Raw genomic sequence first — 27,956 nt, forward strand, 5'->3', positions numbered from 1 at the left:
CATGGACCAGAGAATTCGGTTCAGATGAGAAGTGAAGTTTTGTGTTCAGCAGGCAGCAACACACACACAGAACACGGAACTGCTCAACAGTTTCACTCTGATTTGTTTCCATCATCCAGTATTTGCTCAGGATGTTCTCTGTGAGCCGCTGTGAAGGCTCAGTGAAACCTCCACATCTTTTCCCACTTCTATTCTAGCGTAGTTTCATTCAAATCTTGAAAGGGAAATGACTATAAGGAGAATAATTAGGGTACACTGTAAAACATTGATGGAAGTAAGTAGGACCCAAGCAGAACTTAATTTGTAAATGAAATGTTCCCGGAACGCAAATAGTGACGCCAAGCCAATTCGATTCGCTGGAGTTTTTGACAATTAAAATTGCGCCCACATTTTCTAAGTTAAACATCTCTTTTAACAAAGGTATTTTCTGCATCTTTACTGTTTCCCTGCTTCAGTCATCCCCCGCCCTCCCCCTGCGCAGTGGTCGCAAACTAACTGATACGCCTGCAGCCTCTCAGAGTTCCTGCTGATCTACACATTGAAAGAATAATTTTCGAGGTGGAGGGCTGGGGTTGGCTTTTTGTTAGCCCCAAGACTCTCTGCCTGTGTGTTGGGGTTTACCCCTGGGGATGAGAGGGTAGCTTCCCTGCGCCTTCAGGTCGGGGAACGGGTCCTGATTGTTGTTTGTGCTTATGGGCCAAATATCAGTTCAGAGTAGAGCCCTGCACTGAAGCCCTAGGACCTCGGGTCGGCCCTGCCCTTGGGCCGTCGGGCCGGGCTTCGGGCCAACGACTGTGCAATTACCTCGGACACGGGCCGGGCCGGGCGCCTTTATTTTTAATCGAAATCATTAAAAAAATTGAAACACTTAAACGCAGCAGTAGAGCCCTGCGCGGGGCTGTTTTCTTCATCCCGCTCCTGCCCGCTCCCGCTGAATTTCTGACCATTACAGCCTGCAACCGCAACGTGTGTGTTACACTCCCGCCCGCACCTGCAGCGTGCATGTCTAGTCCCGCCCGCAACAGCAAAATTCGGAGAAATTATTACCTCACAATAAAAGAGATGTATTGAGTTTGCGTCCTCAACTTGTCATTTTATAGGTTATCCGCTTTCACCGCAGCGCTGCGCTCCGTTTCAATCAGGCTGTACAGCAGGATTTCCCCTCGTAGCGATATTTTCTCTAACTCTGATTGCTTCATGCTATAGATCGTTGGAAAGCTGCTTTTATGTACCTTTAGGAACCGTTGGAATTATTTGAATCTGATCAGCCATTCAAGTTATAAAACGGAGCATTTTGGATGACAAACTCGCACGTCTCTGAATCTGTGTTGTGATTCGTTGCGCACAAGACAGGGGATCCCGGTGGCTACCGTAATGTATTGTATATGCACGGAAAGCCCCATTTTTAATCTTTTCAGCACTTTTGGAATTTTAATTATATTTTGAACTAGAGCAGGGATCGGCAACCCGCGGCTCTTCCATCCATCTGATGCGGCTCTCTGTGCTTGTAAAATAATGAATGGATATTTAAATAAAATGCTTTATATTTTACTGACTTGATTTTATATCTGTAAGTCAATTCTATGTGAAGATTGTCTGCGTAAACCTGAACAGGTCCAACCCAGTCTTACTGTGAGACCGTGTTGGGTCACGCTTGTACGTAATCATATGCGCTTATGAGCTGAAGAGGATGTGAGATTCTGGGATTCTCCTCAGACGGCTCCTGGATGTGTCGCACATTGGAGACAGGAACAAGCGCTATTCAGCCAAAGTTTCATAATCAGGGAACATTTTCGAAGTGACAAGTCTCTCTGAGTGACAGGGTTTGGAAAACACTCGCTTCAGTGGGAGGAAGCTTCCCGCATGCGCTTCTGCGACGCTCGGATCCTGCACGTCTTTTAACACATTGGTCAGGATTGACGCACTTTGTTTTCATTTAGTTGGTTAAAAAAAAGTCGGGCTTGGGCTCGGGCCGGGCCAGAGAATCCTGAAAACCTTTTCGGGCTGGGTCGGGCTGGGGCTCCACCCCCTCGGGCCGGGCCGGACACGGGCTCAGATTTTAGGCCCGTGCAGGGCTCTAGTTCAGAGTACCCACCCTTTTTGGAGTCCCTGGGACGAGTGCTAGATAGTGCTCCATCAGGGGACTCCATTGTCCTGCTGGGGGACTTCAATGCTCACGTGGGCAATGACAGCTTGAACTGGAGGGGTGTGATTGGGAGGAATGGCCCGCCTGATCTGAACTCGAGTGGTGTTTCGATATTGGACTGCTGTGCAAGTCGCAGTTTGGCCACAACGAACACCATGTTCGAACATAAGGATGTCCATCGGTACACTTGGTACCAGGGCAGCCTGGGTCGCAGATTGATGATAGACTTTGTAGTCGTATCATCTGACCTGCGGCCATATGTTTTGGACACCCGAGTGGAGAGAGGAGCGGAGCTGTCAACTGATCACCACCTGGTGGTGAGTTGGATCAGATGGCAGGGGAAGATGCCGAGTAGACCTGGCAGACCCAAAGGCATAGTGAGGGTCTGCTGGGAACGCCTGACAGAAGAACCTGTTAAGACGGTCTCCAAATCCCACCTCCGGCAGAGCTTTGACCGCGTCCTGAGAGCAGTGGGGGACATTGACTCCGAGTGGGCCTTGTTCCACTCTGCGATTGTTGAGGAGGCTGTCGCTAGCTGTGGTCGCAAGGTGGCCGGTGCCAGTCGTGGTGGCAACCCCCATACCCGCTGGTGGACACCAGAGGTTCAGGGAGCCGTCAGGCTGAAGGAGGAGGCCTACTGGGCGTGGCTGGTCTGTGGGTCTCCAGAGGCAGCAGAAGGTACTGGATAGCCAAGCGGGGTGCAGCAGTGACAGTTCCAGAGGCAAAATCTCGGGCGTGGGAGGAGTTTGGTGAGGCCACGGAGAAAGACTATCGATTGGCTCCAAAGAGGTTCTGGCAAACTGTTCGGTGCCTCAGGAAAGGGAGGCAGCAACTCGCTCACACTGTCTACAGTGGGGATGGGGAGCTGCTGATGTCAACTGGGGCTTTAGTCGGACGGTGGAAGGAATACTTTGAGGAGCTCCTCAATCCCACCTATGCACATTCCGAGGAAGGAACCAGAGCCAGGAGACCTGGGGATAGACTGTCCAATCTCGGGGGCAGAAGTTGCTGAGGTGGTCAAACAACTACACAGCAGCGGAGCCCCCGGGTGGATGAGGTTTGTCCTGGGTATCTCAAGGCTATGGATGTTGTAGGGCTGTCGTGGTTAACACGACTCTGCAACATTGTGTGGTCATCGGGGGCAGTTCCTGTGGAGTGGCAGACCGGGGTGGTGGTCCCCATCTTTAAGAAGGGTGACCTGAGGGTGTGTTCCAACTATAGGGGATCAGACTCCTCAGCCTCCCTGGAAAGGTCTACTCCAAGGTACTGGAGAGGAGGGTCCAATCGATAGTTGAATCTCAGATTGAGGAGGAGCAATGTGGTTTTCGTCCTGGCAGTGGAACTGTGGACCAGCTCTATACCCTTGCAAGGGTGATGGAGGGGGCATGGGAGTTTGCTGAACCAATCCACATGTGTTTTGTGGATTTGGAGAAGGCTTATGACCATGTCCCCAGGGGCACCCAGTGGGGGACGGTCCAGGAGTAAGGGGTGGGTGGCTTTCTGTTAAGGGCCATTCAGTCCCTTTACCAGAGGAGTGTGAGTTTGGTCCGCATAGCCGGAAGTAAGTCGGACCTGTTCCCAGTGAGGGTTGGACTCCGCCAGGGCTGCCCTTTGTCACCGGTTCTGTTCATTACCTTTATGGACAGAATTTCTAGACGCAGCTGTGGTGTGGAGTGTGTCGAGTTTGGTGGCAGGAGAATCTCGTCTCTGCTTTTTGCGGATGATGTGGTCCTCCTAGCTTCATCCAGCTCTGACCTTCAGCTCTTGCTGAGTAGGTTCATGGACGAGTGTGAAGCAGCTGGGATGAGGATCAGCACCTCCAAATCTGAGACCATGGTTCTCGGCTGGAAAAGGGTGGCTTGCCAATTCCGGGTCGGGGGAGAGGTCCTACATCAAGTGGAGGAGTTTAAGTATCTCGGTGTCTTGTTCACGAGTGAAGGTAGGAAGGATCAGGAGATTGACAGACGGATTGGTTCAGCATCTGCAGTGATGCGGACGTTGAGCCGATCTGTCGTGGTGAAGAGGGAAGTGAGCCAGAAAGCCAGGCTCTCGATTTACCGGTCGATCTAGGTCCCAATCCTCACCTATGGTCATGAGCTTTGGGTAATGACCGAAAGAACGAGATCGCGGATACAAGCGGCCGAAATGAGTTTCCTCTGCAGGGTGGCCGGGCTCAGCCTTAGAGATAGGGTGAGGAGCTCGGACAGTCAGGAGGGACTCGGAGTAGAACCGCTGCTCCTCCGGATCGAAAGGAGTCAGTTGAGGTGGCTTGGGCATCTGGTCAGGATGCCTCCTGGACGCCTCCCTGGGGAGGTGTTACGGGCATGTCCTGCTGGCAGGAGGCCCCCGGGTCGACCCAGGACACGTTGGAGAGGTTACATCTCCAATCTGGTCTGGGAACGCCTTGGGGTCCTGCCGGAGGAGCCGGTGAAGAAGGCCGGGGAGAGGACGGTCTGGAGCTCCCTAGTTGGGATGCTGCCCCCACGACCCGGATCCGGATAAGCGGAGGAAGACGACGACAACAACTTCACATCTGGAATAAACATGTTTACAACCTGATTCAAAATACCTTTTTAAGTTTAATAGGTCAAGTTTGCAGTCAGGACAACTCGGGAGGGGGGGGGGGGGGGGCGCAATTGCTACACCTTAAAAGTATGAATAATTAGATTTCATTGACAGGTAGCATGACCTGTCAGAGCTAGCACTAGTCCCTAACTCTGGAGAAGACCTCAGCCTTGCATCAGAAGTGTTCGGCCATTTAAAATCTCTTAACTTGTGAGTTAGGTCAAAGATGGCTAGCTGTGGTACTGATGGCAATAACAGACCATAAAGGAAGTGTTTGGTAATTTTTCATTCGACAATAAACCATAACATCCGAAGTATAAAACTATGCCATGTCAGCTCTAACGCCAGTTCAAAGCGTTCCAGAGAAAGTGACGGAGTGGCCAATCCTGATCTCAACTCTTTAACCGAAAGAATGAAAGACAAGCTGAAAAATTTGTTGCTATTCCAACAGTGGCAACAGTTCCTTTCAGAACAAAAGCTGAACCATCAAGACCTAGGCTTGGGTCTCACCAGACGCCAACAAAATTGCTGTGACTAGGAAGCAACTTATAGACGGGACTAGCCGGCACCACTGATTTTCCTACCAGCTCGGTTACAGAGAAGGTCCAATCTAGACCTCGACATTCCAGATCTAAAGGGGACTTCCTGAAGGGTAGGTAGTCCGGCAAATGGTGTCTCATGTATTTATGAACCTCCTAACCAAAGCTTAACGCAAAGACATCACCTTCAGTTCCCATCAGAATTAATCGCTTCTTCGGATTTGCTGGTTCTGATTTAACGTCACACGTCATCCATCCACCATCTCATCCAATTTAGTTGCACCATACATTTAGTGTTTAAAGTCAGTCTAGTTTAATTTGTTAGTAATAAAATTCTTAACTTCTAAATAACTCTATTCTGTTGTTTCTGAGTGAATACATAACGGTTATCTAATTCCTGCAATAAAAAGTTCCAATCTTCTGGTTTAACAGATTCGTAAGGTGGATTTCATACAATATTTCCTATGGAATCCTACACCTTATGGCTCATTAAATAACACGTAATCTAATTCATTACACATTCTTATGTTTCTGTACTTTAATTTGCTGGTTGAACGTGGTAAAATGCTGTCCACTCAACATAACATTTCTTGGTCAAAACTGGGTTGAGATATGAGGTGTTGGTGGGGCTTGAAGGGTAGTGAAACCTTTAGCTAATCAAGCTAACCAAAGCTGGTCCACCATGGCCAGAGATCCATGAAGTTGCTGATGTAGAATGGAGGAAGACCGAGTTTTGGTTCCGTGTCTCCCTTCAGCAGCAGTGGCCCTTAGGGGTGCAACGGGTCATCATTGAGCCTTGAGCCACATTGTTCCCTCTCTATGGTACGGCACGCGCATGGTCTGCAAATTGGTCACGTGAAAGGCTGAAGCACCTCCTGTTCAATCCAAAAGAGTAAAGCACAGCAGTGGTCATGGCACAGGAGTAGAGGTGCTTGAAATACCCCCTGGATCATTTAAGTCGTGTGAATGGGAGAATTTTGGCTTCCCTGTAAAATACAATTATACAAACTGCAAAAATGAACACACACACACACACACACACACACAGATCTGTGAATCTGCCACGCCAGCCTCCCGGAGACCGTCTCCCGGCCGGGATCATCCACACAATGCAGCCGGCCAGCTTCTCCAGTCACCCAGGGCAGCGAGTGATGCTATCCCCTGGTTCCAATGCAAGGGTGCAGTCATTCTGGCTGCCTGCAGTGTTCTCAGGAAGACCATAGAAACACTCCAACTCTTTGAGTTGATGTGTTCTTCAATTATGTTACTCAGCACCCAAAAACATCTGTTAGCTTTGGTTAGCTCAGTTCTCAGGAGCATCTCACATCAGTAGCTCATATCTGGGAAATTAATTGCTGACTCAGACTCAGACATCTTAGTCTCATCAGACCAGAGAGTATTATTTCTCACCATCTCGGGGTCCTTCAGGTGTCTTTTAGCAAACTCTGTAAGGTGTTTTATAGACAGGTGTGTTGCTTTCCTAATCAAGTGCAATCAGTAGAATCAAACACAGCTGGACTCCAGTGAAGGTGTAGGACCATCTCAAGGATGATCAGAAGAAATGGAAAGAGTTAAATATATGAGTGCCACAGCAATGGGTCTGGATACTTAGGACCATGTGATGTTTCAGTTTGTCTTTTTAATAACTGCCTAAATTTCTATAAATTCTGTGTTTTTCTGTCAGTATGGAGTGCTGTGAGTGCATTAATGAGGAAAAACATTGTTTAATTGATTTTAGCAAATGGCTGCAATATAACAAATAGTGAAAAACTGATGTGGGTCTGAATACTTTCCGTACCCCCTGTATGTGTGTATGTTTGCATGAATGAATGAATGAATGAATGAATGAATGAACACTTTTGGAGAAAATCAACTCAGAGTCAGGTGGGAAAATAAACAAATAAAATCAAAAACTTCATTAAAATGAGACAAGATGAAAAACTGATTCATACAGTGTCTGTTTGTTTCTGGTGAACTTTTATTGAACCTTTTCCAGTTTTTCATCACCATTCATGGCTTACATTTCTTCAAAGACAAGTGCGTTTTTCTCATTCCTCCTTTTTACATAACATGTTTATTTATGTGTCTGGCTCCTGCTGTGAATAATCTGTTGGTTGTTGATGCAAGATCTGACCTTCAGATGAAGAACCTTTTTTATTCTGAGCTTAATTTTGTGTTGGAACTCGTCTTCAGACCTGATAAAGGAACCTTTGGTTTCGGAACTTCTGGGTCTCATCTCAGCGTTTTGCTGATGATGTATTTCTGCTGGGTTCCTTCAGTGTGCCATTGGGCATGTGCAGACATTCGATGTATTAAGTCAGACAGTAACAGGAATTTGCAATCCTGCTAAGTACGAGGTCCTACAGCCTATTTGGGCCTCTGCTGACAAAAAAAAACATGTTGAATATAAAGGTGAAAAAAATATATATTATAATAATAATTAGTATTTACACACACACACACACACACACACACACACACACACACACACACATATATATATATATATATATATATATTTCATATCTTGTCACAAAAATCAAGCTGGCTGAGATGGTTTCACTCCGTCCACTTGTGTGTTGTTTCCTTTTCCTTTCCAGAATTTGACTACCCATCTGCAGTGAAACTCTCCTGGTTGAACTCAGGTTTCTGAAAGTGCTTGTTTGGTCAAAGGTGTGAAGAAAACCAAATAAGGGTATTTTTATCTCTCTGCACTTACGGCTCACACAAATCATAAGCTTCAGATGTTTTGAGGTACATGTGAATGCTTGAGACTCTTATTGTGAAGGAACACATTCAATTCTACGAGTTCTGTTGTTGGCACTGCTGCAGAAATAGCAGAAAGACTGCACCTTGTACTGTAATAATAGAAGACCTTGTTTTGTTATGATTTAATCAGTAAAAACACACCTGTATCCATGGGGTAAGATGGCAAATACAGATTGATTCAGCTTCTCCAACTGAACTCTGGAAATAATCTACCTTTAATTCTTATATGTTAACAATAGTTAAGCCAAGACAAGTTTAAACATCCTGGTGTATGGTGTACACGTAAATTTAAAGACTTTTTTGGAACTAATTATAATCCTTTAGTACTGGTCTTAAACAAGATATTTCCCGATTGCTGGGTTTCATTCTGCAGTCGCGCAAAACTCAAATGGGGGGGACAGGAAGTGATGTGCTCCACTACAAAACACATTTGAACACTTTGGAGTGGTCGCAATGGATCCTTCTTTGATGCATGCCAGTTGAAAATGATCACCTTTTGCTCTTTACTGGCTAAAAGACTCATCCACCAGTAAGGGAGACTGGGGTAAGTTGACCCGCTCCTTGTATCTAGGCAGTAGTACAGATTTGTTTTAATGTGACCATACATTTTGCAAGCACCCTCCATTGTGATTTTCCTGTGATTGAAAGAAGCTTGTGGTAAGTATGCTTTATTCTCAAAAACCTGTGTTTGTGCGAGATCGATAGGCGGATTGGTGCTGCGTCTGCAGTGGTGCGGGCGTTGAACCGGTCTGTCGTGGTGCAGAGAGAGCTGAGCCAGAAGGCATAGCTCTCGATTTTACCGGTCAATCTACGCTCCCACCATCACCTATGGTCACGAACTTTGGGTAGTGACCGAAAGAACGAGATCACAGATACAAGCGGCCAAAAATAGTTTTCTCCGCAGTGGTGGCTGGGCTTTCCCTTAGAGATAGGGTGGGAAGCTCAGTCATTCGGGAGGTGCTTGGAGTAGACCCGCTGCTCCTCCATGTCGAGAGGAGCCAGTTGAGGTGGCTCGGGCATCTGGTTAGGATGCCTCCTGGACGCCTCCCTGGTGAGATTTTCTGGGCATGTCCAACCGGGAGGAGACCTAAAGGGAGACCCAGGACACGCTGGAGGGACTTTGTCTCTCGCCTGGCCAGGGAACGCCTTGGGATTCCCCGGAAGAGCTGGCCCAAGTGGCTGTGGAGAGGGAAGGCTGGGCCTCTCAGCTTAGGCTGCTGCCCCCTCGACCCGACTCCGGAATAAGTGGAAGAAAATGGAGGAAGATAAATGTTTTTTAAAACATCGTCTCTGATTAACAAATACTTAATCACAAGGACTTACCTTGAACAAAATGGGCCTCACAAATTGTCGTACCACAAACATATTTTGTGGTCGTTTACGGAGGAAATCCCACTAAAACTTTTTATCAAGACTCCCACGAGTCGAACTATCCACCACACAGCAAGAATGATCCACCTGCTTTGCTAAATCCTCCTCCAAACATGAAAAACAATCTAATTATAGCCAAAATTCACTGTTTCTTGCCACATAATCCCATGATGCAATGCTAGAAACATAAACGCTGTTGCCTCAAAAGATCCTTCTACCATGTAGCTAAAGGGTAGCTTGAGTTGCTATGCTATAGTAACCTTTTCCAAAGTGGTAGCCGTGGGGTAAGGAGAGCCAGATGCCCTGGGGCGAGTTGAACCACCGGCACAACTTGGCTTGGATGAGAATCTCGAGGACGAAGATGAAACTGAAGCATCTGAGGGAGCACAGCTAAAGGGAAACCAACTTTTCTTTCCAAGGAGGAAGATGCGGCACTTTTCCTTCAAAGTGAAGTAATAAAGAAGCTGCCTTAATCTCAAAGGGCTGGAAGAACTGCAAGGAGAGAGCAGCAATTCACATTCCCTTGCAACCTTGAGGGGTGGAATGTGGAGAAGATAGTTAAGGAGAACCAAAGAAGTCCAGTTGCCTTCATCTGAGCCATTTTGGATTACCATGACCTGGATGACTGAGAACCTTCACCGGCATAAAAACCACACTATAATTTCTGTGAGTTTGTAACAGTCGCTCTGCTCTGTTGATGTTAAAGGTTTTGGTAGCACCTTACACTATGGGTCCCTTTGTTAATGTTACATTATTAAGAATTATAACCTATTAATCAAAGTATTAACAACTGCATAATATTAATGTTAATATTAAGTAATATATTACTAAGCAGACATCCCCCTGGCCCTTTGTCCTAACCTTAAGGACACTTGATAGTTAATATTTGTGTAAACGTTAATAAACGTTAATAAACGTTAATAAATGTTAATAAATTTAAATTGCATTTGACTTTTTATATGCAGTTTAAAGTTTCCTTTAGGATCATTCAAAATAAAAGTCAGCTGGAGAAAGCAAACTGGAAAAGTTTGTTGGTCAGTTTCCACCAGGTGGCTCAACTTACCCCTGAACTGGAGCGAGCCGAGCCACAAAACCACTTTTTCTTTCAAGACGTCACATTTTCTTTTTGAATGTATGCATTCTTGGCATTCCCACTGATGGGAACCATCCTGGGAAAGATGTGGACATTTTATTTATATATTTATTTTGGGATGGGGGGGGGGGGGGGTCTGTGTTATGTTTGTTTTGTAGAAAACATGGTGGGAGGGGGTGAGCTGTAAATGGAGGTGGCAATAATCAAATAAAGCTGTAATTATTTTTAGTTTATCATTTTGTGAGCCTCACCCCTAAAAACACAGCATTTGTTTGGTTAGGTGAAAGTGTAGCTGTTACAGTTTTAACATAAATGTCAAAGTCCATAACAAACGACTCGGGTTTGAGCTGAAATCTGCTCTTTGGGTTCATTTGTACGAGAGACGTTCAGAGACACCATACCGGCCCTCTAGCATGTGAATGTGCTGGGTGGGGGTTCCTCTGGGGGAAGTCCTAACGCAGACTACAAGTTCGTATCCAAATTAGCAGAAAAACAGGACTGTTTCTCACACTTCGTCAAGCTGAGGGCCACTGCTTGGTCATCTCAGAAGGTAAGCCATCTCAGTGTTTGTTTCAATGAATCCTTCGTGACTTACTGGGTAAGGGTAAACTAAAGGGCTTCAGATGTGTGAACCTCAGTAACTGAAACTGCTGTCTTCCTAAAGACACACCACTCTGTGTCCTCTGTGTGAATGCTATCAGTGAGGAGAGCGATGTTTTAGAAAAATGACACCCTGAACTCGTTAAACTGGTCTTTAGCTGCTGGTTGTGCTGGTGAGTGGACTGTGACTGTTAAACCAAAGACCTAACTCATCAGTTCTGAGTGCTAACACAACAGAAGGTGGAGGAGAGTGAGTTCTGCAAGTGTTTCACACTCTGCTGATTGTCTGCTCAGCAGAGCAGAGGAAACGACCGTTTCAGAACAAAAAGTGGAATGGTGCAGGGGGGGGGGGGTGCATGCTTGGGTTCTGTTTTTTACTAAGATGATCTGAATCATACACTATTAAACTACCTCTGCTGTTTATTCTGATCACACAGCATCACGACTCAGACACCTGATGTATGATTTAGAAAGATAGGGTGTGTATGCCCAGCCATAAAACTCTTATCAGAGCACATGCTGGGGAATCGTGCTAGCAACCACACAAAGAATACCTGCAAACAGGCCATTTACCAAACCAAGGGAACATGAAAAGAGAATCACCCAAAGCATGAATGATCAGTTGGGATGATCACAGAGATCTGAATCCTGTGCGCTAAAGACCTAGCCTAGTGAACTAGACCAAATTCTTGCTTTGAAAAGTTTGGTTTAGCAACGCTCCACTGGAACCTCTGCAGCCCCCACAGCATTCTGGCTGGCCAGTCACAGCTCTCCAGAGGGGTTTCAAACACATAAAGAGCTGTGATTAGTCCATAATGGTGGGCCAATCATAGTGCTCTATCTGCTTAGTGAACAAATCACAGAGCTTTATCCGCTTTGTGGGCCAATCAGGGCACTCTATATGCCTGGTGGGTGGGATGATGCAACAGAGTGAAACAAGAGTATGTCACATTCTTTGTCCAGTGGAATGCGGAGATCATTTGAAAGACAACGGTAGAACCCGCCCCACAACCGAGAGCCGTCAATGGAGCGTTGCCAGACTAAATCATACATTTATTTAATCTGGCTTGCCAGGCTGCTAAAGACCAAGAGTTGGAGTCTTAGTCATCATCACACACTGGTGAAATACATGTCCACATTTGACCTGTCCCAGTGGGGAGCTGCAGCTGTGTCTGCCATCAGGAACTAGTTGGTGGTTTAAGCCATACGAGTCACAATTTATGTATAAAACCAACATTTTCATAACTTTTGTGTGAACAGCTGAATGGGTCATAATGCATGCCCTTAAACCCTCTGGAGACCAGTGAAGTGCTAAATGTAAATAGGACGCCCCCCTCACACACACACACACACACACACACACACACACACACACACACAAACACACACACCACCACCACAACAATAAATAACTTATATCAGGGGTGTCGAACCCAAACTCACACTGGGCCAAAATGAAAATCGGGGACGAAGTCGCAGGTCAAACTTAATATTTTAGAAAAATTTACACAAAATTGCACATTTTCTTTATCAGCATGTATGCAATTTAGAAACAAACTTATTTTTGCATTAACACTGAATGTGTCAATATAATAATAATAATAATAATAATAATAATAATAATAATAACAATAATAATAATAAAAAAATAATAATAACAACAATAATAATAGTAATAATAATAATAATAACAATAATAATAACAATAATAATAAAATAATAATAACAATAGTAATAATAATAATGATAATATAATAATAATAATAGTAATAATAAAAATAATCATAATAATAATAGTAATAATTATTATTATTATTATTGCTGTTATTATTATTATTATTATTATTATTATTGTTATTATTATTATTATTATTATTATTATTATTATTATTATGTTTAGAATTATTTATTTATTTTGTTTGGGTTCCTATTTCAGGCTCAAGTTTAAGTTTCTATTGTTTTCCAGTAGATTGCGTATTTTCTCCGTGTTTAGCAATGCAATAATGCTGCATTAAAAAAAATTATATATAGCTAAGGATGAAACTCGTGTGAAACAATTGGGACTTTGAAATATTATGTAATATTTCTATAGGAAATTTTGTGCATTTTAGGCATTTTCGTGCACTAGGAGCATAGAAACTAAAGGATTGTGTAAGAGATGAATAAATGAACATCTAGTCCCTAACCAGACTTTCAGCCTCAAAACTTTTTCTCTGTAACAGCTGAAAATAACTATTTTTGTCTTAACTTCATAGCTAAATTATCTGAGCAAAACAATCCCAAAAGTTATATCTTAAACTTCTGTTGCTAATTTATCAGTGCCTAATTTATGAAACTCGCTTTGTAGTAAGATGATGTCACTGCTACAAATGAAATAACACTGCATGTTTAATTACTGCTGTGTAAAAGCTGAAGGCTACTCTGCATAGTTAACCTGATGCCAAGCAGGAAAGATGTTTGAGGTGTTTGGGGGAATTTCTAGAACAAATCTTCTTTATTCTAAAAGAAAACAAACTAACAATACAGCCAATCAGCTGTCAGCACGGCAGTGGAGGGCTAGTGGTTTGGGCACCATGGGTCACAAACATGGGACCAAACAGAACCCTGATGCAGCAGCAGATCTAAAACGCAAGGAGTGGACCAGAAAAAAAATCGAGGTTCTGCAACAATCCAGCCAAAGTCCAGACTTCAACCCATCCATGGGGATTCGTTCCAGTCATCATACACAACAAGGACTCAACTGATGGAGTATTTTGGACAGATTCCTGGTGAAGTAATGCAAAATCTAGTTTCTGTAGGCCATCGCTGCTCAAAGTGATAGCTACTGGGTCTGGGGTTGGTCTCAGACACCTTTTGAGTTTACTGTAATTTTGGATGCTATCGTGTATTTAAATGTTCTGTGTCTGAGTTTGTAATCTGCACATGACAGTAGAGCACAGTTTGACTCAAGTCCATCAATAAATAAAAACATGCTTCTTCAGAAGTCTGAAACGGTTTCCTTCACTGTGTGTGTGTGTGTGTGTGTGTGTGTGTGTGTGTGTGTGTGTGTGTGTGTGTGTGTGTGTGTGTGTGTGTGTGTGTGTGTGTGTGTGTGTGTGTGTGTGTGTGTGTGTGTGTGTGTGTGTGTGTGTGTGTGTGTGTGTGCTCAAAGTCAAGTCAATGGAAGACAGATGCAGAGGTGGTAGTTACCTTGATGCCTTGATCAAACTGTGTGTACCATGCTGGAAGGTCTGTCAGGAGCAGCAAGTGTTCCCCAAATGTGTCAGCTACTGTGGTGAGTGCTGGTTTTTTATGCTTCGTTTACATATAAATAGCGAAAATTAAAATGCACAAGGGTCTCATTTATCAAACATGGCGTAGAATCCTTACTAAAACCGTACTTAAGCTCAGCAAAAAAAATGTACTTACGCCAAGCAGGTTTGTGATCTATCAAACATGGAGTACACACAACTGCACGCAATCTCTGCTTCATCAATCGGAGACTATCTAGAAAGGTTCTCAGCTGCTTCTGAGTCACATCCCACCCTCACCACGCCCACTTACTGCCATAAATGGTCAATGCAAAGTGCCTTGTGGATCTCATACATATACATAAGCCGGCTGTTGCAGCATTTCGATCACCACGGAAGCGCTATTTCACAGAAGCAGAAACTGAGATACCTGTGGGTGAGGTGGAGAAATGAAAGGAAGTGCTTTTGTTAAACAAATAAGAGAAAATTCACGGAGTGGCACAGCGTTGCTGAAGCCGTCAATGCTGAGTTCTTCAGAGAGATCTGTGGCGGATATAAAAAAATGGTCCAATCAGGATTTGATCCCCAGACTCCCGGGTGAAAGACACACATGCTAACCAGTCAGCCAAACAGAGATCTCCCCTGTACAAGTAGCCAGGACACATGATCAATCGGGTCACAGTGACAGGACACACACTGCATACTGATATTATGCATTCTGTATTCTGCGCTTCAGGCTGTGTGCGTGCGCTCGCATGTGTGTGTACGCGCGCATGTGTGTGCGTGTGGGGGGTCTTGTTCTGTGTGAACAGGAAGAAGTACAAGTGATAATGCTGCAGGATTTCATAATTGTATCTTCTCAGCAGCAGCACTGCAGGTGCTCTCCATGTCCAACATGTGTGTAAGCCAGGTCCTTAGTCAACTTAAAGTTGCGAACATTTTTCCGCCAAAGTTTTCTTTCATAAATCCCAAAGTTTGTGTGGAAAGTTGCTTACGCAGTTTTCCGACCCCATTTTGTGCGTAAGCAAGCTTGATAAATGAGGCCCCTGTTCTTTAAAACACAGAGCAGGAAAAGCTTTAGTAGAAATGGAATTAGAGTCTAATGCTATGCCGAGAGCTCGTCTCCTGTCCTCCACTTCCTCCGACTCACACTACATGCTTTCCTTTATCAAGACTCTGCACGTTGCATGGCTAAGCCTGGCCACTACTTCGACCGGCTGGTGAAGAAATGCGTGAGATGTGCAGAGGTTTGTGGCAAACATCCTGCTCAATGCTCTCAGCACTGCACGAGTGAGTAGCCCTCTGCTCTGGAGTTCAGGTTTGAATTATCTCCTGGCTTCCTAGCTAGAAAAAGCCAACGGAGGGAATCTGAAAACTGTAGCCCAGCTAATCTCTGTGATGAGAAAATGTGACCTCCAACGTAATCCTTGAGCTTGTTTTAGCTAGCATGCTAAAGTCCTTTAAATTTGGCTCTCTGGTCACTGATTCTGTCCGCTCCCCACCAGCTCCACCTCCTGTGACCACCAAAAGGCTCCTGGCTGGGGTTACCAAACAGATGGGGAACACCAGGACACCCTCGGAACCGATCCCTGTCCCGTTCTACCCCCTCCTGGCCCTGTGCATGGCGCTGCTGTTCTCCAGCCTCTGTCTGGCCTTGGTTGTGTTTCTGAGAGGAGGAAAAACCAAAACCACCAGGACCACACGAGTCCATGACCACGGACAGAAGTGTGCAGTCCAGTCGGAGCAGGAGTTTGGATGTCCCACCAGCCGGGCAGGAAGGAGCTCCGAGGGTTGGTGCAGTAAACCAAAGACCTGTCAGCAGTTTGCTTCTCTCTCTTTTTTTCACTCTTCCACTTCTCCGGTTCCCAGATCCAACATGTTTGAGCTACCTTGCCTGCCGAGAGCCGTCGGATGACTCCATCCCAATCGAGACCTGTGCGTGTGTGCGCTGTTTCCCTGACTTGAGAGTGCTCGGCCAGGACAACGATACACTGAAAAAAATAACTCTTTGGATTTACGTGATTTTATTGTGTACATCGGTTCCACATGATTACAATGAGTTTAACCAATAGAACATGTCTCTTTCCTTTTACTAATAAACTCTCTCCCAATCAATGTATTTTCTTTACGTGAAACTGCTTTAAAAAATCATGTTGCCTCAACATGATTTTTCTGAACAAATGTAATTTAATTTTTTTAAATAATGCCAAAATACTTTTCTTAGGTTCAATGTACAATATTTAACTATAATATCAACTTGATTTTTTCATGTTAGAATTGCTCAAAAATATTGTGTAAACGTAATGCAAAGTAAGTTTGTTTATCCTACTTTTTTCTTTTAAGTTGCCCGTTTCCAAATGTAATGTTTTCATTGGTCCCATGTCTGTGCAAATTAGAACATGGAAAATATGAACTGCATTGACAAAAAGCCAGAGAACTGAAAAGTTGTAGTAAAACTCAGTTTATTAACATTTTAAGGGCAGAAAATGACAAAGCAATAAACTTCCATTATCATTGACTCTTAACAAGATATTTTTGTACTGACTTGAGGGAAACAAAAGAACCCGTGGAATTGTCTTTACAGCAATAGAAAAAGAGCAAAACTGCATATCAGTCAGTTTAATTAAAACTTCTCTGTCCTAAATATTGTATTTCACATCAATGAATTTTAAATTTAGTTTCAAATGAACCTTTCCAGCAAAACTGAAATCTTGCTACTCTTAATGAGCTTCCCCCATCTAAAACATTTCATGAACAAGGCTTTCACATTAATAACAATGATGAGTGCAAATCTGCTAAAATATCCAGACACAGAAAACCTGCTCTGAATGAGCTCCCCACATATAAAACATTTTATGATAAAATCGAACTTTCATATTAATCAGAATAAAATCGATAAGTGCAAAGCTGCTGAAATATTCAAATACTGGAACTATTTAAGGACCCGCCTGTAATGACTTGGAACATAGTTATTATAAGCTATTCAATATTACTCAACAATGAATAATAAAACACCACCAACTTCCAGTGGAGTAAAGAGACAACAATAGGCCAAAATGGGTCAATACAAAAGGCAACACAAACTGTAGTCATTGAATCACTCACTGAAACAGCTGGTTTTTGAGAGCAAGTGTTTTGTTGGAAGGTTTACTGCCATCCAGTCCCATGAAAACCTTCTGGATTACCTCAAAGGTGTAACGGAGGTCAACCGGGTAGTTGAGGTTTAGTGCATACATGAGTCCAAATAGCATAGCAACTGCTAATGCTACATTTTCCAAATCCTGCAACACGCTGATTCCTTCAAGGATAATCCCAATGTCCTCTGGTTCCGCAGAAGTAGATCGTTTTATGACATATATTCCAATGGTGGTGTCTTGAATGACCTCTTTGATGGCATTTTCATCCATGTCCTGTAGAGAGACAATATATAAATTAATATAAAAATACAAAGCTCATTATAAAGACCCTTTACAGAAAAACACACATGGGTGTATTAGACATTATCACAGATAATCAGATTATCACTCACACAGACTCTCCTGTAACTACACATACTTATTGGATATATGTAAAAATTATGAAATGGCACAACCCTACTGAATAAATGCACATATATTGCTCATAGTAAAGCACCCATTGCTGGGTCAAGCAGACTACAGGAATTAAACTCTCAGATGTATTATTCACTGCCTTTCTAGCAGAATGTTCTCAACCACAGGTGGAGAGTGTCTCGAGTCTTGGAAGATCCCTCCCTACGGTTGCGTTTGTGTGTGAGATAAATATCAGCTTCTCACAAGATATCGGTCAGTTTCTGTCTCCTGTCAGTGAGCCCCAGCTGTGGCGGCTACAATTTAGCTCCTCACCATCAGGTTGTGAGTGTGTGTGTGCTTGGATAAATGACTGATTTTGTTATGAAGCACCTTGGGTGGTTGTAAAACTCTAGGAGGCGCCATACAAATACAGGTCATTTACCATTTGCTAAGCGTGTTTGAACCTAAGTTTGGCCAGAAAATGTATTTGGAATACTAGGGATAAGTATGTACATACCACATATTCCTGCACAAGGTTCTCTGGATCTTCCCCCATGTAGACACAGAGTCCTTTGATGATACACTCGCGTCCAGCGTCTGGCTCGTCACACTGAAGACAAAATCATCAAGATTTTCATTAAATTAAAGGGGTCCTAGAATGGATTTTATTCAAAATGTATGTGTGTAAATATGTGTTTCTAGATGTGTGTGTAGATATGTGTCTTGATGGGTGTGTTTGTGTGTGTGTAGATATATTTGTGTGAGTGTGGATGTGTGTGTGTGTGTGTGTGTGTAGATGTATGTCTGAGTATATATGTGTGCAGTGATGTGTGTGTGTGTGTGTGTGTGTACACATCCTCGCCTCTGTCAGTATTCCCCAGGGCAGCTGTGGCTACATCGTAGCTCATCACAATCAGTGTGTGAATGTGTGTGTGAATGGATGAATGATACACTCTAGTGTAAAGTGCTTTGGAGTCCTTACTCTGTGAGGCGCTATACAAGTGCGGCTCATTTATCATTTACATAATTTTGTGTTAAGACAGTAGACTTTAGACCAGGGGTGGGTGATCCTGGTCCTTGAGGGCCGCTATCCAGCAGGTTTTAGCTGTTTACCTGCTCCAACATACCTGATTCCTGGATGAATCACCTGTTCAGCAGCTCATCAGGCTCTGCAACAGCCTGTCAATCACCAGCAGATTCAAACCTGGTGTGTTTAAGCAGAGAAACAACTAACGCCTGCTGGATAGCAGCCCTTGAGGAGCAGGATTGCCCACCCCTAGTCTAAAGTCTACTGTCTTAACACAAATTTATGTATTCAATTCTCTGAGAATATAACAGGTTCTATAATAGCATGCACTTTGGAAAGAAAAGGCATGAAGCTGACAAATATAAACAAAATTTACAATTTGAATAAAAAAGTAGAAAAAATATTCTGAGAAAGTTGATAGCAGTTTCCAAAACTTACATACTCTCCACATAATTAAAAACTCCAAAGCTGTGGTGTACAACCATGATGACCTGCTGAACAGGTGATCAGGGGCTGAATGGGGCCCCTTGAGAAACATGGTTTGAGACCCCTAGTCTTTCTGAGTGGTGTTGCATGTTCTCCCAGGCATGCGTGGGTTTCCTTCAGGTACTCTGGTTTCCCCCACAGATCACAACATGCCCCATAGGTTAACAATTTTACGTCGCTTTGGATAAAAGTGCCTGTCAAATAAATAAACAAGCACACACACTTTACTTACATCAGGTATTTGTGCAACAATCGTTTTGAGCCTTCTTCCTAGCTGCCCTCCTCTTTTTTGGAACAACTTTATAAGGGTGTCAGAGTGGAGATCCAGCTGAGACAGGAACTTTGACTGTAGTGGAACTGTGGTTATCCTCTCAAATTCAGCATTGATCTGAAAAACAGAGCACAAATGACATAACATGTTACACATTGAAGGCAAGTCACTCAACAGAAGTGTCACAGACAAGTAACATAATCAGCCATAGAGCCCTGCACGGGCCTAAAATCTGAGCCCGTGTCCGGCCCGGCCCGAGGAGCACCAGCTCGACCCAGTCCAAAAAGGTTTTCAGGATTCTCTGGCCCAACCCGAGCCAGACTTTTTTTTAACCTTTCATAATGTTTTAGCGGGATAGATTGCTCGGCATTCTAATTATCTGTGAGAAGCGTTCTGCAGTAAAAAAAAAAAAAAAAAAAAAGAAGAGAAAGAAAAACAGCATCAATGCAGCTTTTTTTTCTAACAGAGCGTATTTTTCGAGCGGCAGATGAAATTTATGAACACTATATTAATTGGATGCATTTCTAAATTAATCTGCTCTGAAAATGCGCTCTTGTGCAATTAGAAAAAAAAAAAGCAGCATTCTAATTTTCTAACTGCAGAGCGCATTTTCATTGCGGCAGATTAAATAAACACCCCCGAATTAATACAGCGTTTGTAAATTTAATCAGCCGTTCTGAAAATGCGCTCTCCAGTTAGAAAAAACCCAGCAATGAATGCTGTATTTTTTTTTACTGCAGAGCAAATTTATTCACAGAAAAATAGAATGCTGCCATTTTCATGAGAATAAATGAATGGTTTCTGACATCAAAGTGGACATAAAATGGCATGTTAGAATAGGGGCACATGTTTCAATCAGCAGTTTGAGAATTTGTTTATATAGGTGCATTTATAAACCACACACACCTTAACTGAGCTAACGGTGCCGGTGCGTGAGAAGCAGGCAGGTGCTGCTGCGTTCAAGTTTTTAAGTATTTTTTTAATGATTTCGATTAAAAATATAGGCGCCCGGCCCGTGTCCGAGTTAATTACACAGTCATTGGCCCGAAGCCCGGCCCTCGGGGTGGGCCGACCCCTGGGCCTAGGGCTCCGGTGCAGGGCTCTAATCAGCCACAACAGCTGTTGCCAGGTTTTGTTTTTCTATTAAAAAAATAAGCCCTTTACTTTGATAAACAACCATGCATGGTGCAAATCTTACCTCACTGACATCAAACAGGGCAGGCCATTTCGCCATGAAAGATTCCACCATTGGTGCATCCCGAACAACTTCATGTCGTCTTAATGCAAAGGTCTTTTCCATCTTGTGTTTTACAAGCTTTCTGTTGTTTCTCTGCTTTACATCCAAAAGTAGAGATTTCTGCATAGTCTCCAGTGTGTCCTCGGTTTCTGCTGCTGGGTATGGTGGACAAAAATTCACTTCTGCTCTCTTTGCCTTTTTAACACCAAAGGCTGCACTTTGCCTTCCAACAGGTTTGTTTTTTAAAGAGTTTACAGTCACCTCTGGGTATCCAAGTTTTCTCAGCTGTGTGCGGTAGTTAGACAGTTTATATTTTAAACTGGTCTTCCACCCACCACATCCAGTGCTGGACCCTTTCTCTGTCAAACAAGGATGCTTTTTGATGAGACTCTGGGCAACCTCGTGCATTTCTTTATCGTTGGCATAGACTTTATATTTCACAATTTCCTGCACCAAACTCTCAAGGATTGCCGATTTCAACTTCGGATCTGGAATAAGTGTAGTCCCATTCTGAATGTAAGCCAAATTTGCATGCTGAAGTTTCAACTCTGAATCAAAAGAAAACGTAGGAACATGAAACACAGCAGGCCACAATGATCGTGAGCCAACCAATTCACTCGATGACATCACATCCGTGTCCTCAGATACCCCTGACAGGTATGAGGAGTCACCAACAGAGGAAGGCGTGAATACTTGTGATTCTGAGACAAGATTAAAAGTAGAGTCCTCATCCATGTGCTGGACAGTAGCAGTCTTTGACACGTCAATGACTTTAAGAGTCCCTTTGTTTTCAACTTCGGAAATTGAAGTGAGGTTCAGGAATTCATTTCCAAACAAGGCATCCATAAACTGAAGTTTGAAATCTCCATGAAGTCCGCACTGCTTCCTCACTTCATCAGTTAGATCATCAATAGATGCTGGGGGTCCACTGGAGAGTGTCAGTCTCTGAGAGGTACCATCAGCCAAGATGATCTTTAGGATCATAGCAGTTCCCATTTTCAACACTTACTCTGCAAACAGAAAATTTACATGTAAATAATCAAAAAATGTTCCAAGTCATTCAAGTCAATTTTCCTTCCAGTTACTTACAACAGCAAATGTTCAAGCTTAAAAGCACAGAAAAGAACAGTAAATAGAGTAGGGCTGCTCGATTATGGCAAAAATAATAATCACGATTATGGTGACTGAAATTGAGATCACGATTATTTAGGACGATTTTTCTATTTATGTTGATTTTATTTGTTTTTATTCAGTCATAAAATTGCTCAGGGCACAATCAGGACAAAAATAAATAAGAAACAAGATGATCACTAAAAGAACTCCTGATTCCCAGTATAAAAAGACCAATATACTTTTAGCCCATAGTCTATGACCCAAGGGCTATAGACCTTGGTTTAGCTCATTTAAGTCTAACCAGTACAGACCCAAATACCAATATCTTGCTAATACTGACAGCAAGAATTATACAGTGGCATTTATAACAAATAAATTGATGTTCACAAAATTTTGCATAACATTTATTGAGTCGTGTCAAGGTGCTGTAGGAGAGTGCACTAGCACCGTGTCCTCAGAGAGATTAGTTATTATTTATCAGTGTGAGGAACTTATTTCTACCTTATTTATAAATTATTTATTTACAAGTCCATCAGTTAATGTAATAATTGTCCCAACCACAGCTGCACCCCCACCCCCAACCTGCTCTCACAGCAAACGGGGCAAGCTGCACATGTGTTTAGCACGCGCACATTTAGCCGTTTTTAGTGACTCAGGAGTCCGCAGGTGCGGTGTGTGTCACTCACTCTGGTTAATCCAACAGGGAGCCGGCTCCGAGAGCTGTCTTTAGCAACTGACACATCACTACATCATTCCCTTTCCTATAATGTCCTGAAGAACGGTCCGGAGCGCAGGCGGCGTGTTTAGCTAACCTGCAGGAAATGTCGACGACAGTTATCCAGAAAGTAGCTAAGGGTTACCAGAGATGTTTCTGAGGTGTTCGCTAGGTACTTTTAAGATTTAAAAAGCCAAGAAGGGGGTCTGAGAAGCTGCTAGAAATAGCGTCAAAGTCGCTAAGTTGGCAACACTGTAAGGAGCGCTTCATTTGCTACTCAGGGCAGCGCAAGCGGGAGGAGCAAATAATCGGCTTGTTTTGTTTTTTATAATCGTTCAAAACTCAGATCGTAATCGTGATTAAAATTCGATTAATTGAGCAGCCCTAAAATAGAGTGAAAAAAATGATCGAAAACAATAGCATCTCAGTAAGGCTTCCGCTGCCTTTTTGCGCCACTGATGCTTCCAGTGTGAAACTTCCTTTAAAAGGAAAGCCGGCAAACACTGATGAGGTCATTTGTGCAAACTAAAGATGACAACAAAAGATACAGGCCCATTGGAACCGCAGGAGAGCCATTTTTAATCACTGGAGAAAATAAATAAATTTTAAAAACTGCTAAAACCCAGGTGCACCTGTAAATGCAACAAATTGTGTTAGAAAACAACCACATGTAATATAGAAAACAAAAGCTTTTCATCACCTTTTATTTCTATATGTCTTTTCAAGGTCACCATCCGAACAGATCCAATCTTGTAGTCAACAAGAGGATAAGCATCAAGGAGTTCACTGAGTGCTACAAGAATCAATGATCTTGTGGATACTGAGTTGAGTTCAAAGGCTCTATAGTGTTCTCTGTACCAGCCACCAAGCTCTCTTACTATGTAGAATACACTTTGATGCAAAATGCAGATTTGGTCAATTTCACAAAATTCGGGCAACCCACCTGTTGCCCTGTGAACCAGTACCATTCCCTTCTTATAAGTTATGCCATTTACTGTCACACTCTGTGTAAGGTGAACCTCTGGTGTGTCAGGGAATCTATCTCTGATTGTTTGAGCTATCTCGTCTTTGAGCAAGTCAACAGGTAGAGTTGACACAGCTGAAACTTCAAGTTCAGAAGTGCTAAAACTTGGAGAGCTTAGATGGTAAGCTATCATCATCTGATGCCTCAAGGCCAGCGAGAGAGGAATATTTTTGTAGCAGCTTGTGTGTCTGACAATCTTCTTAAAAAAGCTATGCTTTGCCTCAAAACGCATTGTCCACTGACCGACAACTGGACCAAACAGCTTAATCATCTGAGGATAGTGCTCCAAATAATGGTGTTTTGGGAGCAGTTTGATGTCTGGGAACAACGCTTGGTATCTTTGCCTGTGTTCTAAGATCTTACTTTCTAAAAAGGCCAAAGAGTCATCACTATGTACAGGAGCGACTACAAGCTCTGTGATGTCCTTCAGATCCATGAGAACAAGCCAAGCAGGCTCATTTTCAGGCACAAGTGATCCAACTAAAAAAGATAAAAACCTGAGTAAGCTCCAGTTCTCATGTGCATTGCCTCCAACTGTTTTTGTGCTGGAGAAACTTTGTGACACCACATGCGGTTTATTTGCCTTGTCACCAAATTTGTAGGGAAACTTCAGAATAGCACTATTCAAATGGGCCAATGTGAAAAACTTTTTGGATATAAGCACTGATAAGCAATGAGCCAACTCTACTGGTATTATGCCCTCAAAAACATCATGAGCAAGATCGGGGGGATAACCAAAGATGACATGAAAGTGAGTTAGATTTTTGGTGAAGATGCATTCCCTTTTTACTCCAAAACAACCTGTGCCTGTTTCTTGGGCTTGTTGGACATGAACCTGATGAAGCTCCTTGGTTCTTTGAGGAAAAGCACCAGATGCAACAGAGTATAGTTGAATGTCCTTGTTCTTTCCTATGCAAAATCTACAGTAGTACTCCACAGAAAAACTCTGCAAAAATCCTGCAACACTGTGTGCTCCCAGGTTGTCAGCAACTACACTGAATAGTGTACCTTTAACTGACTCTCCTAACAGCGGTACATAAACACCATGTTCCTCAAGTATTTTCAAATCCTGTAGAAGAGGTTCCAAGATTTTATCATAACCATAACTTTTAACATCGTTGGTTTTACACAAGACTGATAAGTAGATGGATGATAATGAGGAATTAGACCCCTGGGGCAAGTTAGCCAACACCCAATAAACAGCACAAAGCTTATGTTTCTTCCTTGATGTGCCAAGAGGGTTGCAGGTTTCAAAGTCATCCACATAAAAATTTAGGATGATCCTCAATTTTTCACCAGCAAGAAAACAATTTCCATTAAATAGAGAACCATCTTTTGAAGAACGGTACAGATCCGAGTTTCCACAATCTGTCTCCTCTTGCTTTTGATAACTTTCAACAAACTGCTCAACAATATCCCTTCTACTCAACAGCTGTTGTAAAGACTTCAGTAAGGGGACATATTGGAAACTGTGTTTGTTTTTAACATTAAGTATGTATTCAACTGGCTCTACGACACTGAACTTCTCCTTGTAATATAGCTTACGAAGATAAGCTGTACTTAAAGGGCCACCCTTTTGAATGGATCTTTGCACAGGATTACCAGAGCAAATAGCATCAACTGTTTCTGCAACTATAACTTCATCAACAAGGAGGTTTCTCTGATGAAAGATGTTACTCAATGTGTCATAAGATAATGGGATGGATGCAGAACAAATTAAATGATGGAGTTCCTCTAAAAATACATCAATGGCTGAACTGGGTACAAGAACCAAATGCTCCAACTTCAGCAAAGCAGCAGCAAATCTTTGCTCTATTACTTCATGCACATTCTCAGTACGACACTGACCACGTGAAAGAATGACAGCATCAGACTGTTCTGCTAACTCCTGATCATTTTGCTCTAAATCATTTTCAGTTTTGCTTTTTACAACTACTCCCTGTTTAAAATCAGCTAGTCTGTGATGGCTATGTTTGCGATTTCTGTGTGTTTTAAATGTGCTGTAAATGTTTGTTTTGAACTCACACCCTAAAAACATACAAATGACAGTCTCATTTCTTTTAAGATGGGAATATATGTGAGCAAAATAATCCCTTTCTGATGACAAATCATTGCAACTACACAAGTGGCAGCTGAAAATTGCTTTCACTTTACAAGAGACTTCTGTGCAGTGAATTTTACTTTGATGGACAATAAGGGCATTCCATGTCTTAAAGGTACACGGACAATTCTGGTATGTGCATGGAAAGTGAGAACTATGTCCAAAATGTGGATGCTTTAATTTGTAGTGATGCAAAAGCTTAGACCTACTTGACACAGTTTCTGTGCACCCCTTACATCTCCACATTCCCAGTAACACCTAAACCTGTAAGACACAATCAAATTAATCATGAGCCACATTATTAAAATACCAGCTTGCAATTAAGATACGAAAACAACATACAATACACAATTCTAAAAGCATTATAAACATGTTTAATAATATTAAATAATAGTTACTGGTGTTTAACTATAGCTTAGAATATGGCAAGATGACAATAATCTTGAATTTAGAAATTATTAAATTTCCAGTAGCATAAAACAAATGTAATGATATTCATTTTATTACCAACACCACACTGTAAATAAATATAACAGGATTTGCTTCACAGTCTCTGATTTCATTGGGAGGGGAAGCGGCTGTCTTGTGCATTTCATACAGATATATCTTTATTCACGGATGCTCCTTGTGGAGCTCAGGCATGCATGTTATTAAGTCCGGGTAACTGCGCACATCCACACTTGCTGGAGGGAAAAAAAAACCCGTCTCCAGCCATTACCCACAGCTATATCTCTGCGATTTAAGACTTTCAAAATAAAACCTAGGGATTTTTAGATATCACCACTTTAGACTTCCAAATGAATTTGAAATAGCTAGCTAGCTGTGAGACAAGGACACCGAGCAGATCTGGTATCGACACCGGCCATCTGAGCACGTGACGTCACGCTACAATGGTTCTATCCTGCCGCCCAAACGAACGGTGCACAAACGGCCCGCGCGCACCCCCCACCCCACCCCACCCCCACCGTTCGGAGAACAAACGGTCCACGCGCACCCCCCACCCCACCCCACCCCCACCGTTCGGAGAACAAACGGTCCACGCGCACCCCCCACCCCACCCCACCCCACCCCCACCGTTCGGAGTACAAACGGTCCACGCGCACCACCCACCCCACCCCACCCCCACCGTTCGGAGTACAAACGGTCCACGCGATCCTCAATCCCCGACGGAACGCGTGCACCCGCCGCATTGAAAGGCTGGCAACCCAAGTTTGTTCGCAGCTGAAGCCTAGCCACTGTTTTTAAGGTTTAATTTGGTGCAGTCCTGCGCTGCATGTTAATAATTCTGAGAACTCAATGTACCAAACACGGCATCCATTTTATACTGCTCTTTCAGTGGTTTAATTAGCTTGCTGACCGACAAAATTGCTACATACACGGACATATAAAAAAAGGCTACTTTCCACCGAACATGAACACTGAATGTTTGACAGTCCACACAGCGTTATCAACTTAACAGCATTGAAAGCAAGCTAGCATAGTGCTCTGAATACATAACTCGACAAAAACAATCTAGACATGGCTCATGCTTAATCTTAAAGTAATTTTACTTACTTTCTCACTCAGTATCCATGTGCTCACTCAGACTCCACATTAGCTCCATGCGAGGGAAAAAGCCGCAGGCTTCTGCTGCAGGTGGTTACACCCGTCTCCTCCAATCTTGTTGGGTGATCACAATTGGCTGAAAACGCTTTCAATCGTCCAATAATATTTTACGGCGCCTTTTTTGAACAGTGTCATTTCCGGTTTTAGTTGAACATGATTATATTGATTTAAATTAGGCAATGTAATCACTTTTAGTCAATGCAAGAAAATTGTGTACATTTAACATTGTGGAAAAATAACTCCAGTTTACTTCAATAAATCATGTATACAGAAGAAACATGTATAAATTGTGTAACACCTACAAAATATGATTTAGCATATTCAAAGACCTGCCAATTACCTTTTTTTCAGTGTAGGCCACTGAGAGCACCGTACGCTTTCTACCAGCAGGCCACCCTCCACCAAACGCACATCCCAAAAGGGGGCCCGGTCTGGACTAATGGGAGCCCGCACAGCTCTGGTGCAGAGGTGCAGGAGGAGGCAGCAGCAATGGGATGAGATCCGCTTTCAATCTTTTAACCCCTGAGAAAGAGC

At 43.1% G+C, this 27,956-nt stretch overlaps 3 protein-coding genes across 4 annotated transcripts; 1 reads left to right on the forward strand and 2 right to left on the reverse strand.

Moving 5' to 3' along the window:
* The first annotated feature begins 10,809 nt into the window (after positions 1-10,809).
* LOC107388271 (tumor necrosis factor receptor superfamily member 13B) lies at positions 10,810-20,063 on the forward strand. Of its 2 annotated transcripts, XM_015963719.3 has the most exons (5): positions 10,810-11,033; positions 14,235-14,357; positions 15,487-15,603; positions 15,819-16,103; positions 16,183-20,063. In XM_015963719.3, exons 2-5 carry the CDS (start codon positions 14,243-14,245, stop codon positions 16,383-16,385), a joined length of 720 nt encoding a protein of 239 aa, XP_015819205.3. In that variant the 5' UTR covers positions 10,810-11,033; positions 14,235-14,242; the 3' UTR covers positions 16,386-20,063. The 2 variants fall into 2 exon arrangements, with proteins under 2 accessions (XP_015819205.3, XP_070401493.1); XM_070545392.1 differs by lacking the exon at positions 10,810-11,033 and having other exon boundaries at positions 13,047-14,357.
* Positions 16,759-21,860, reverse strand: LOC139063483 (uncharacterized). Its single transcript, XM_070545391.1, has 4 exons — positions 20,826-21,860; positions 19,589-19,744; positions 18,361-18,453; positions 16,759-17,723 (listed from the first exon to the last, which is right to left on the reverse strand). Exons 1-4 carry the CDS (start codon positions 21,858-21,860, stop codon positions 17,415-17,417), a joined length of 1,593 nt encoding a protein of 530 aa, XP_070401492.1. The 3' UTR covers positions 16,759-17,414.
* LOC139063482 (uncharacterized) lies at positions 21,614-27,788 on the reverse strand. Its single transcript, XM_070545390.1, has 3 exons — positions 27,372-27,788; positions 23,393-26,081; positions 21,614-21,874 (listed from the first exon to the last, which is right to left on the reverse strand). Exons 2-3 carry the CDS (start codon positions 26,061-26,063, stop codon positions 21,870-21,872), a joined length of 2,676 nt encoding a protein of 891 aa, XP_070401491.1. The 5' UTR covers positions 26,064-26,081; positions 27,372-27,788; the 3' UTR covers positions 21,614-21,869.
* Between the last annotated feature and the right edge of the window lie 168 nt (positions 27,789-27,956).

The sequence above is a fragment of the Nothobranchius furzeri genome, chromosome 16 (genome assembly GCF_043380555.1).
Source record: "Nothobranchius furzeri strain GRZ-AD chromosome 16, NfurGRZ-RIMD1, whole genome shotgun sequence".
In the NCBI taxonomy this organism is placed as follows: Eukaryota; Metazoa; Chordata; class Actinopteri; order Cyprinodontiformes; family Nothobranchiidae; genus Nothobranchius; species Nothobranchius furzeri.